The sequence below is a fragment of the Ambystoma mexicanum genome, chromosome 5p (genome assembly GCF_040938575.1).
Source record: "Ambystoma mexicanum isolate Mex_15411 chromosome 5p, UKY_AmexF1_1, whole genome shotgun sequence".
In the NCBI taxonomy this organism is placed as follows: Eukaryota; Metazoa; Chordata; class Amphibia; order Caudata; family Ambystomatidae; genus Ambystoma; species Ambystoma mexicanum.
Genome location: NC_090930.1, coordinates 250,650,506 through 250,663,282, shown reverse-complemented (window position 1 = coordinate 250,663,282; position 12,777 = coordinate 250,650,506). Strand labels below are relative to the sequence as shown.

General features: G+C 48.0%; 1 protein-coding gene across 2 annotated transcripts in view; it reads right to left on the bottom strand.

Moving 5' to 3' along the window:
* The window catches only part of THOC2 (THO complex subunit 2), a 2,257,836-nt gene that overhangs the window by 1,779,353 nt on the left and 465,706 nt on the right, over positions 1-12,777 (bottom strand). For both annotated transcript variants that reach the window (XM_069612670.1, XM_069612671.1), the window contains exon 10: positions 3,345-3,500. In XM_069612670.1, coding sequence (XP_069468771.1) covers positions 3,345-3,500 — 156 coding nt within the window. The remainder of the gene's footprint in view (positions 1-3,344; positions 3,501-12,777) is intronic.

The window sequence follows — 12,777 nt, the reverse complement described above, 5'->3', positions numbered from 1 at the left end:
CTCGGCCATGAGGCCTGTAGCTGCATGAGCCTCGGTGCACATTGAGCCAGTGCGAGTTCCAGACTGACCCCTCCCGCCAGAGGGCTTCCCCGGGAAGGAGTTGCCTTTGCAGGGTGCCTTCGGACTTAGTCGTTGATGTTCCGAGGAGGAGTCCTGTTGAACAATTCCCTCCAACGCTCAAGTCCGTGTTTAAGTGATTTAGGCGTGAGGGAGTTGCACACGGACCATCCGTCCCAACCGTGGTCCTCACCAAGGCATCCGAGGCAGAGTGCGTGGGGATCTGTTGTAGTGAAGCGCTGGGGACAAACTATGGCACCAGTGGACAGTGTTCCCAAATCTGCAAAAGAAAACTAAAATAAAAGATTCAGTGGAAAGTGCATGGAATTACAAAGTTTTGAGGCCTTACCCAGGAGCGCTGGTGGAGCGGTCCGTTCCAGTCAGCTGCGGAAAAGGGGACTGAGGTGTGGCACCGATGGGCGGGGTTAAGGGAGCCCATGCTCCTGGGGCCGCACCACTGCACTCCAATAAATTTGAAGGGGAAATGTCTTTCTGCTGGAAAAGGGGTTCCAATCCCGTCTCTCGCAAGGGAAGCCCATACAGGATGGAGGAAAGGGGACGGGACACATGAGTAAATTATTTTACAATGCCTCCAGCACATCTAGAATGGGTGGAGGATGAGAAGGGGGAACTAGCTGTCGTGTCTTTGGATGCGGTTAAAGCCTTCAACGCGATGTACTGGAGTTGGCTTACAAGTTTTGCCAGAGTTTGGGATAGGCCTAAACAGGAGGAGATGGATCAGCCAAAATGTCTCGAGAGCATGTGGCGAGGGTTCGAAATGGCAGGAGGCCTCTCCAAGGTGGCAGTTGGGTAGGGGCACACAACAGGGCTGCCCTCTGTCCCCACCCCTCTTCACATTAGAACCATTGGCACACATCTTTAGAGAGCAATTCCGAGATGCCGGAATAACGGTGGACGACCAAACTCATGTCATCTCACTCTATGTGGATGATGCTCTTCTCTACATTCATACACCAGACTTAAACGTGCCTTATATGCTACATATGATCGACCATGTAGTCAACTGGTTAGGTTACCATGTCAATATAGGGAAGTCATTGGCGTTTACGCATGGAGCCCTTAAGAGGAGACTCTGCAGTGACCTACCTGACAGGCATACGCTGGGAATCTTACTTGTTCCGTTGCCTGGAGATTCAGTTGTATCATGATGTGGCCGACACGTTTCTGCATAATGTAGGAAGGGCAGAGAATTCAGTTTTGGGAGAGTCTTACTCTAGAGCTCTCGGATGAGGAAGTTAGCGATTTGTGAAATGGTAATTTTACCTAGATAACTATACTTATTTGCTAATATACCGTATCCGATTGGACCTCCCCCCTTCTTCAAGACGTTGGACAGTCATCTGATGGAACTCTTCTGGGCAGAAGGGTGACACTCGCAACGCTTCGGAGGGGACATGAGGAAGGTGGACTCACCCTTCCAGAACTCAAGCTATATTATTTGGCATCTCAGGTACAACACACAGCCAGATGAGATATCAGGGATGAGGTGTGGACAGACCTATTAGGTAAACCCCCGAAACCTCAGTCACCAGGCCCTCTGGGGGTCTACAGATGGGGATTCCCGGCGCCAAGCATCACGAGGGTGGTCCAGGAAGCATGGAAGCAGACAAAGTAAATTGATGTTTGGGGAGGGGTACTGCCCTGAGATGACCCCAAGGGCAGATCCCAGGATAGCAAGGATCCCTACAGATATGGGTGCGGATAGATGTACCCGGGTGGGTCCGCACATGATGGGACGGACTGTTCGAAGGATTTTAACACCCTTTGAGGAATGGGCGATGAAGTTCCAGGTGCCTTGGGGACAGTTATAAAATTTCGCACAGCTAAAACTTCAGCAAGCTAAAGGGCCTCAATATAAGAGCCCCCCCACCACACCAGCCCTTCAAAGCTATGCAGACCATAGGCGCAGAACGTCGAGTCATTTCGATAATATAGATGGCACTGCAAAAAAAGTGTGAAGTCACCCTGCCTTAAAGTAAAGGAAAAATGGGAACAGGACTTAGTGAAGGTCATGGACGAGAAAGCATGGTCCAAGTTTTGCACCGGAATCAGCAGTTATAATTAAATCCACGCTTTAAACGTATACTTACACAGTGCCCGAGATGTAAGGGGGGGGGGGGGGCAGTGGCTTTCTGGCACATGGTAAAGGAAAGCCCCATAATAGCACGTTTTTGGCAGACTATAATCAGGGGTAGGCAGTTAAATGTACACCCCGGATCTGCCTGCGTGAACACTACCAGTAGGTAAAAGGAATTACTCGAGCAAGATGGCGTCCTTTCTGATCATATTAGCGAGGTGGTGCATGGCCATCGCCAAGAAGAGCCCCCTAATGAGCCAATGGTTCCAGGATATACTTAAATGGACTGCTGAAAAGACTACCACCCGAGCAAATGACACACAAGGACTTGGACACAATGGAATTCCAGTGGGGAACACGCTTAGCAGACTTGTAAACTTCCCCAGATGACCTTCCTCTGTGATACCCTGGATGCAATCTGTAATAATACTGTATTACATCTGTATCAGCTTTCTTTCTAGTAGGTTTTTCACAGGAGAGTTGTGCCATGCCATCATGCCAAAACACATGATGTGCTCCTTTTTAACATATCATTTTTGAAACACTGGGAATATCCTCAGGGCTGGGACAGTGTGAAGGGTCTCTTAGCTTTCTATTGTACATCCGAGTTGAAATGGGGGAGGGAGGAGTGGGAAGAGGGTTTGGGAGGATGACAGAAGGGATTTGACAGATTGTATTTGTTTGCCACATGTTTGCTGTTTTGTTGCTTAAAAACCAATAAACAGATGTACACAAAAATAAGACAAAAAGAGCTATGGAAGCCAAGCAGACTGCAGAGAATGCCTGCAAATTAAACAAACCAATGCTTTAAATCTTACTTGAAAAAAATGGTTGTGTCCAACTAATTTAAGAAATGTTTGAACATAGCCAATAGCAGCAGGACATAGATGAAACAACACAAACATTACCAGTTTGGAAACTAACTATACAGAGAGGGGAGCCACTATACAAAGTGGGGAACCACATGTTATGGGCCCACTTTGAGCACAATTGATAACCTCAAAATTAAGTCTATGCATGCCTCTGCTGCCTACAAGTAAATACAAGTAACCTTACCATGCGTGATACAATTTTATTTTAAATACATATGCATTGAAAATGTATGCGTTAGTGCAAAATGTGAACGCAACTATAACAACCTTTTATAAATGCTTTGCAGATGCTATCTAAAGTAATATTTCTTTGATACCTTTTCAGTTTTCTCCTCTTCTTTATCTTTCTCCTTTTCCTTCTCATCGTTTTTTTCAGATGACAATATAAAACATGTAAGTTTCCGAACAATTTGCTTTGCCTCCAAGATTTCTTGTTTGTGTTCTTCCAGAATAGTATTATCCACCGGAAGAAGCTAAGAGTAAAGTTGCAATTTTAACTGCTGATAATATTACAAAAGCAATGCTTGATAAAAGGTAATTTTACCTAAGTAATAAACAATATATTCAATTGCCCAATGCAGATTACAAAAAATCTTTTTTAAATGTACAAAAAGTTTAAAATCTGATTATCAGTGCTCCTCAAGACTTTGTGCTTTATGTAACACCTGTTTGTAAAATCTTTTTTAAAAAAAAAAAAATTATTTGTTTTTTGGTGAAAAAAGAATGTACACCTTTACAAATATGTATCCAAAATACATATAGCTAAAAGGATTACAACGTTACTATTTTAAACAAAACATTTGTCAACACATTTGAAATAAGACCATTACTCACACCACAGTTTGTTAGAGATAAATCAACTTTCTCTTTTCACATCAGGGTTCAACACAGAGTAAATAGGACACATTTCCTAATTAAACATTATCCTTCATAATCATATAGTAGTCATCATATCAGGTGAAGGTGCATTAGTTGTAGTACTTCTATCCAGTCTAGAATGTTCCGAATTGTAATACAAAGATTCCACTACCTCAAACGTTTCATGCTTTAGTCTCTTAGGCGCGTCATACACCATCCCAAAAGCAATACAGTCAGTCGGACCGTATGCCAAAAAAATGAAGATGTAAAGATGGTAATACTTAAAACCTGTCACAAACATTCCAAGTTCTAACACAGAGAGTCTACTGCAACAAATAGTTAATTAGTCCCTTTAAGCCCATCATACAACATCCTAAAGTAAATACATTAATTCTGTCTTTGTACCAATAAGGTGGAGAGGAATGTAGTAGAGAGTTAGGCTACCCAAGTCAACATCTCACGGCATGTTCCAAGGTCCATATTTAAATTGAGCATCTAAAATGGTGACGACTTTTCCCCTCAGGAGGTTGGCTTTCCCAGACAGTAATAAATAGATATTGCACATACTAGCACCATCTGCTAACCCTATGTTTTTCTTTAAGAGCAGCTTCGATCTTACCCACAAGTCACACCATGGCCAGTATGATCGAGTTGGTGCTGCCCCACATACAGCGTGACCAGACAGCATGGCATGCATGATTTGAAGCATTTCCTATATATGCGCAAAGACATGTCTTTCTATCGCTTTCAAAAAAGGGGCAGTATAAGAATAGATGCTGTAGGGTTTCCGTTTCATTTGTGTTTGTACAAAAGTGGCATGAGTGCCCAAGGTTGCATGCACCGTAGCCATGCCATTTACTAATTCGAAAGCCTGTATGAATTAGATCAAGTCGAAATCTCATGTAGGTTGCCCGAGCTTTATAGTCGGGAAAGCACAGGAGATAACGATTGCGCGGTTTCTGCGCGTGTCTACAATGGGCTTAATTTGTGAAGGTGGCGTATCCCGCAATGAGCTCTGAATTGCTGTCCCAAGCATTCAGATGAAGTAGTTTTTGTACCATCCCCTGGTTGATCGATGGTGTCTTGCTTGGTAAGTTTAAGAGAGCATCTTTGTGTGAGCAACTCGACTCAGCCCTGTGGTTTGCTTCATTCATCGAGATTCTTTTATCATCATTCACCTCTGACAGAAAACGAGGGCATAATCTGATCAAGATTTGTTTTAAGGGGTGAGAGTCCTTCCCTACGTTCAGGTAGAGTAACAGGAGGCAGAGTCAAATCACCCTCTGTAGCTGGCAGACTTGACACTGGAGTGATAAGGGCTGACATGGATAGAAGGGACTTTTTGCTGGAAGGAAGCAAGGCGAGTGTGACATTAGCTGGTTTGTTAACCCTGCCTTTAGTGGGGCCAGTAGGGGGTTTATATACAGTAAGTGTGTAGTTTGAGCCAAGGGACCTCGCTATGTAGCTAACAAAAATGTGAGGGCTAATTAGCAACTATGTTGCCCAACAGTGAGTTATATAAATCTTATGGCAACAATACAGAATGGGATATATAACTGGTCGCAAAATCCCCTGCCTCCCCCCAAAGCTCAGGCACAGTCCCTCTACAACCAGGATTGCCCACATTGGACGCACAGGACCCTTTTGCTAGACAATAAGATTTGAGGGTTCCAAAGCCTGCAGAAACCCTCTGTGGTATAGGACAAATTGAAAAAAAACAGGAGCCTGCTGCAGCTCAACATTCAAAACATAGATGCCCACAATCTTCCCTCCATTGCCCAAAAAGTCAATACCTAAAGGGTAGGCTTAGCCAATATAGATCATCCCAATAGGGTTCGAGAGCTTCACTGCCCGCAGGCACCGTCTGAGACAAAGGCTCAAGTCGGTCAAGCAGGGACCTCTAGAGATGCTGGGTCAAAAGCACAAGTAACAGTCTTCCCTTCTTCTGTCTGAAAGGCGGAGACCCGGAACATGTATACAGTAGTCACTGTGTCTGCGGATTCACAGATACACAGGTCAACAATCATCCTCACTCCAAAGACAGCAATAATTTTCAATTTGGCAGACACCCAACTTCTACGTGTCAACCTTCTGGGGTTCAAAGGCTCCAAGGTCCGGAGTCATCCCTAGGATAATATCCATAGAGAAACATATAAATAGAGCTGTAAATGCACAACATATGCCCAAGATCAGGAATCAGAGATGCTCAGACCGACAATCACCGGGACTCGGATGAGAGCAATAGTTTTCAATTCAGCAATCACCTAGCTTCTGCTTCACAACCTTCTGGGGGTCTAAGGCCCGCAGTCAACCCCTAAGGAGGAATCCTGGATTGTGTACAAAAAATTAAAAAGAAAAAATCACTGACTGCAAATTCACAGATACACAGGTCAACAATCATCTGCACTCCCAAGACAGCAATTGCTTTCAATTTGGCAGACACCCAAATGCCGCATCACAACCTTCTGGGGTTCAAAGGTTCGAAGGCCCGCAGTCACCCCCCCAACGTGGTATCCTTGCCAGAGCATATACAAATAAAGCTGTGCAAGCACAGCGTAAAGCTTTGTGAGCACAGTGTAAACAAGATCTGGGATCATAAGGACTCAAACCCACCGACACTCCAGAAGAGGCAACAGTTTCCAATTTAGCAGGGACCCAACTTCTGTCTCTCAACCGTCTGGGGCTCAAAGCCTCCAAGGCCCACAGTCACCCCGTAAGGTCATGGCTTTACAAAAGCTTATTGAGAAGGTTACAGATGCACCGCATTAGCACACGGTAGGGAGTCACAGATCAGAGCTAAAACTAACGTGACAGACTTTATGAGTAGCGTAGCTCTGGTCACAGGCACAACCAGAGTCAGCTTGATAATACAGGTTGGAGCGCATAGACTGTGCCCGTGAAAGACAACAAAAAATCCAAAGATAAGCACACCCTGTGATGCGGCACCACACACAGGAATCACAGAGCCACAGTTTCGTCACCGCGCTATCCGGATGAAGTGCAGTTCAGAATCTCACGAGGCGTGAGAGTACAGTCAGCATGTAATAACAGACATGCGGCAGGTCCATGACATCAGAGACATTCACTTAGTTGACAGGTTCCAAGTGAGAAAAGTCTTACCAGGCAAACCAATAGATGCAAGGAAAGGTGTCGCCACAGCCACGTTTCCACTCTCCCACCGAACACGAAACACTTAGCGAGGATGCTTCTCGTGCCCAAAGAGTTTATAAGGCACCGCCTACTCACCTCCTCGCGAAAATTAAAGGGTCCTTAACACCAGTTTCCTTTCGCGTTGCCCGCAATGTAGTAATTGTGTCAATTTCCATCTGTTTGGTCTGAAAAAGCGAGGAATACAATCCACACCGTCAAAGAGCCTTCAAAACACCAAACACTTAGCGAGGACACTTGTACAAGCATTTGTCTTTAATGCCTTCTGGTCCCTGTCCATCTCTGACATTCTCGAAGTTGTGTTCCCAATGCGGACCTCTGCCGGTCTTTCAGCCTAGTGCCTTTCCCCCCCCAGTGTTGCTAATCCCACAGCTTCAAATTCATTAACAAGAGCATCAGAGGGGGGTGGAGGTGGGGGGCAGGGTGGGGGTGGCTAACCGCCATGTAGGAAGGACGCACTCTCTGCGAGCTCCGCTTGATGTGCCCTTGATTTGCTGCCAAAGTATGCTTTAGAGATTAATGAAATGTCCACTGAACCACTAAAACATTGCTAAGGGTCTCAGGCGGACACGACTGCAGTGTCCCAGTTTGAAGAGCCCTCATCGGTGTGGAACACCTTGAAACACTGAGCCGAAACTCAGGAGGCAAAATGGCGGCTGAGGTGCGAAGAAACGAGACGAGCCGCTGTGACCTACCCTGTCTGCAGAGAGGAGCGCCAGTTGGCCCGAGCGGGCAGGAAAGTGGATTGCGGTCCCCGAGCCGTTGGGAGTGGAGCACAAGCCACCTTAGTACAGGATTGCAGGCAGGGGAGCCTGTGTGAGCGGCCCAGTGCCTGTGTCCCCGGAGGTAGAGGACCGCGACTGGAGAGGCCAGCCAGGACTGGACCGTAGAGAGACGCACAGAGGGCCTGCTGAAGCGGGTGCGGCCGGCAGCGGAGCGTGCGGGCTGTGAGGCAGTCGCACTTAGAGATCACAGAGCAGCAGCCAAGTCGAGGAGACGAACTGCAGCTGCGCCGGAGCCCGGGGGACAGAAAGTCATCAGGCCAGTAAGGAAGAGACGTGCCACCGCCACAGGCGAGAGTGAAGAGATCAGGCTGAGCAGCGAGAGCAAGGTGAGGGGGCTGGCGGGCAAGGGCGACACGGCTTTAACGATACGTTGGGAGGCCCCGAAGCACGGCAGGCTTCCCCCCTGCCGGGCCGGGTGAAGCACAGGAGTAGCGAATCCTGTGGCACACGTGTAAGGTGCTACAGATCACCGGCGGAGGCCACACCGCGGCTAAGAAGAAAGGCGCATGGGGCAGCCCAGCCTGAGTGAAGTTGCAGGCTCTGGGCTGGAAAGTGCGTGAAAACACTAGGCAACCCGATCCGTTGCCGACACGATCCGCCCCTGGGGAGCAGAGTGGGAGTCATGACAGACCTCTGCCTTGTCCGCAACAGGCTGCTTGCCTGGCATCCTTTGTTGGGCTGGGTGCCCACGAGTGTGGGAGGTTCACCCTCCCACATAGACATCACTATGGAAGCACAATAAGAACTGCTTAATACACTTGCTTTGTTTTGGGAGCTGGATTGTATGAACTTGCTGGCGGTGCACCGCACAGCCTGAGCGCAGCTGACTGCTTCACCGACAGGACCCACCAGCCCGGGACGGCTCTATACATTGAAGAAGGCTGGGTGGAGCGCACATCGCTGGAGCGGGGTGCCCCCATCGGATAGTCAGAATTCACACCAGCACAACAGGGTGCAGCGGGAGACGCATCAGTCACCCTCAGAGGAGGCATAGCTCATTAAGGGGAGGAGCAGGGGACTACGCCCACCGCCCTGGTACTGTTGGGGCAGCGCCGACAGTCTCCACTGCAACAGCACCCACAGTGGGCGGAGGGGAACAAAGCTGCCTGGTAGCAGTGTGACGCTCACGGCTGGAGGTTTGCCCCACCTCGACACCCATAGGACCCCTTGTCCTTGGAGAAATGTCCTCAAGAGGAGCAAAACCTAAGCAAAAGAAGACCACCATTGAAACCTTTGCAGCCAGTGGCCCAACTAGACCCGACACCAGCACTAAAAACACTGCGGTCAGGCGGCCTGGGTCTCCCGAAACCACGGAAGAACCATGCAACTCACAGATCCTGGATGCCATCAAGACGCTCCAGGTAACCCTGGAGAACAAAACTGACGCAGTGGCCATAGACTTAGGACTGCTGCGACAAGATGTCTGCACGATCGCAGGAAGGACAGATGTCCTTGAAGCCGAGGTGCGGGAAAACACTGAAGCCAAAACATAGCTCACGAAGGATGTAGATGAATTATCACAAAAAGTGAAGTTTCTAGAAGACCGGGCCGAAGAATCCGAAGGGCGCGCACACCGAAATATCAGAATCCTGGTTTCTGCCCGATGGAATTGAGGGAACCGACCCAACTAACTATATAGAGAACCTATTAATCCAGGAGATCGGAGCACAGAAACTTTCACAAGGCTTCATTATAGAACGAGCCCACCGCTCACTAAGCGACCACCACCTGGAGCCCCACCCAGAGCAGTGATAGCTAAAATGCTTAATTACAAAGTTAGAGAAACGATTTTGGCATTTTCAAGAACGGGAGGTCAGATCCACAGAGATGCCGCAAAGGTTTCCATATATCCTGACTACACCTTCCAAGTCCAAATGAAGCGAGCACAATTTATCTACACGAAAGCTAGATTGAAGAAAGCAGGACTATGGTACATGCTCCTTTACCCAGCAAGACTAAAGGTGTTGCACAACAATCGGGCACTGTTGTTCGAGACTCCCATTCTCTGGCTTCAGCAGATGGACAGCGAGCAGATTCAAGATAATGAAACTAAAGCACGCAGACCACACTGATGGCCGTCTAGGGGGACCACAGGCCAGACTGGCCCGATCGCGGCATGAAGTGGACCTAATTCACGCAAATAACAGACGGAATTGTCATCATATGCGCAGCAAGTTTGATCCTGTACAGGAGCCATGTCAGAGATAGTTAACTCCTGGCGTGAAAGCAGACAACAGCAGACCTTTTCCGCCCCCAGAAACTACTCGGGTACAGTTAACCCACCCGTAGGGCACCAGGAGACTACTATAGGGTCAAATGGAGCGGAAACGGGATAGTCATAACGGGGTTAACCCCGTTGGACAAGTTCAGTTACTGGGAAGTTCACAGTCGAGGGAGGGAAAAGACGAGTTGAAAAAGGTTTGGGGAACAAAGGGGAAGAAAACAATACCACACAGGACGTCGATGATCAACAAATCTGGAAAAGACCCACCATCTACGCCACCCACACGGCCTACTGGGTTTCCAAACACTGTGGCTGACAAGATCAAAATTATGACATGGAACGTTTGTGGAATGAACGGTTACTTCAAGCAACGCCGAATCCACAAACACATTAAGCGAAAGAAGATTGGAATTGCCCTGCTCCAAGAGACCCACCTAGGCACACGTAAGCAAGCCGCTATAGCCAGGTCCTAGAGAGGTACATTGATTGGCTCTACCTATTCCACCTACGCTAGGGGGGTCCTGACCTGCGTGGACCCAAACATCCCCTTTAATGTCATCACCAGTAAAACACCTCAAGCTAAGGGACCTGTGGAGAAAGCAGCACCCAGACGACCGAGAATATTCATTTTACTCTCCCCCACATGCCGTCCACACTGGGCTAGACTACATATTTGTAAGCGAGGAGCAATAGGACATGTTCGGAGACGCACAATATACAGCCAGAGTGCTATCAGATCACGCCCCACTCTTTGCCACCTGGACGGTGTTTGCGGCTAGACCGCCCATACCAGCGTGGAGACTCCATGGTGAGGCCCTGCAAGATGCCGCCTTTCGCGAACAAATTTGCGAGAGAACGCTAGAATAGTTGGTGATCAATGAAAACAGTGTACAACACGTGGCCACAGTCTGGGAAGCATATATGGTCGTCATAACGAGAGAAATGATTGCTGCATCTGGGGGAGTGCGTAGATCTATTGAAAACACATTGGCTCACGCTGAAAGGGAACTGAAAGAGCTAGAAACAAGGGCCAGCTAAAACCCAGATCACTTGATGTGGTAGAGCTCCGACAGGCTTGTTTGACGTACTGGGAAAAATTGGGCAAACTCAGCTATGCTTAACACATCGAAAGGAGCCATGCCCTGGAGGACAAACCAGGGAAACTTTTAGCTTGGTTATACAAACGCGAAGCCCCTAGAGCACCTATATGTCATATCCATGACACAGGGGGTAGATTAGTGCACACACAAGCTGAAATTAACTGTCTTTTCTGTGTTCTACAAGGACCTCTATGCCTGCACCCCTTCAGCTACAGACACTGACATAGAGGATGTCCTAGACATCAAACTTCGCAAACTAGATGCACAAATGGCGGAGGCCCTGTACGAACCTATTACTCCTGAAGAGGTCCTGGTCACCGTTAGATCCATACCATCCGGAAAAGCCCCTGGGACCAGACGGACTCCCAGGAGAGTTTTATAAGGCTTACGAAGAGGTCCTTGCGCCACTCCTAGCCAAGGTTTTCAATGCAGCATATGAGGAAGGCACCCTCCCAGACTACGAGGGAGGCGGTAATTATCCCCTTACTTAAACCTGGGAAGGATGGGGATGAGTGTGGCAAATATAGGCCCTTGTCTATGTTAAATCAAGACCACAAGATCTTGACTGCACTACTAGCATGGAGACTGCGTAAGGTGATCCCTCTATTAATCCATCAGGATCAGACAGGGTATGTGCCAGGACGAACCATGACAGAAAACTTATGTAGACTACACCATGTTATATACTGCACGAATCGCAGACCTGAGAAGTGCGCAGTGGCGTCATTGGACGCACCAAAGCTTTCGATTCAGTCAGATGGAACTGGCTTAATGCCACTATGATGAAAATGGGGATTGGACCAGTTTTCCTAAAATGGACCAAACTCATATGTACTGGCCCTATGGCCAGAGTGCGCACGGGCAAAACATACTGATAAATGGCAGCTACACAGGGGCACGCGACAGGGATGCACACTTTCCCCCACTATTTACATCATTGCCACTGAACCGGTGGCCGCCTACCTTCGACAGGAATATGGGGATGGGGGTATTGTTATAGACGCTGTTGCCCATTTGGTGTCGATGTACGCAGACGACACTTTACTTTTCCTGAACAACCCCAAACACATACTACCATACATACTAGAGATGCTAGATGGGATTTCTAGATACACAGGGTATGAACAAAGATAAATTATGCCTCTTCCCCCTGGCTGCCCTTAGTGGGGACAGTACCATGAAACTCCCTAGCGTGTCCCTCCAGTGCAAGACTACTTCCTTCAAATACTTGGGAATTACCATCCACCGTAATCCCAAAACAGAACACACCTTGAACACGGTGAGAGCTAGAGAGGGCCTAGAAAAATCAATGGATTTCTGGAGTAAATTGCCATCGTCAGTGGTGGGAAGGGCCGGCCTCCTCAAAATGGTGGCACTGCCCCGATTACTACATCGCTTTTTTAATGACCCATTTAATGTTCCCCCACGGTTCTTTAGCGAATTAGAGAAGCTCTGCAGACAATTTCTTTGGCAGGGGGAAAGCACAGAGTGGCACTGCAGGTATTACAGACACCCTACGAAAGAGGGGACCTAAAAATTCCTAACTTTGAACTGTACTATCTGGCTGGGCAACTGCGGCACGTGGTGAAATGGATGCCGGACGAGATCACAACGG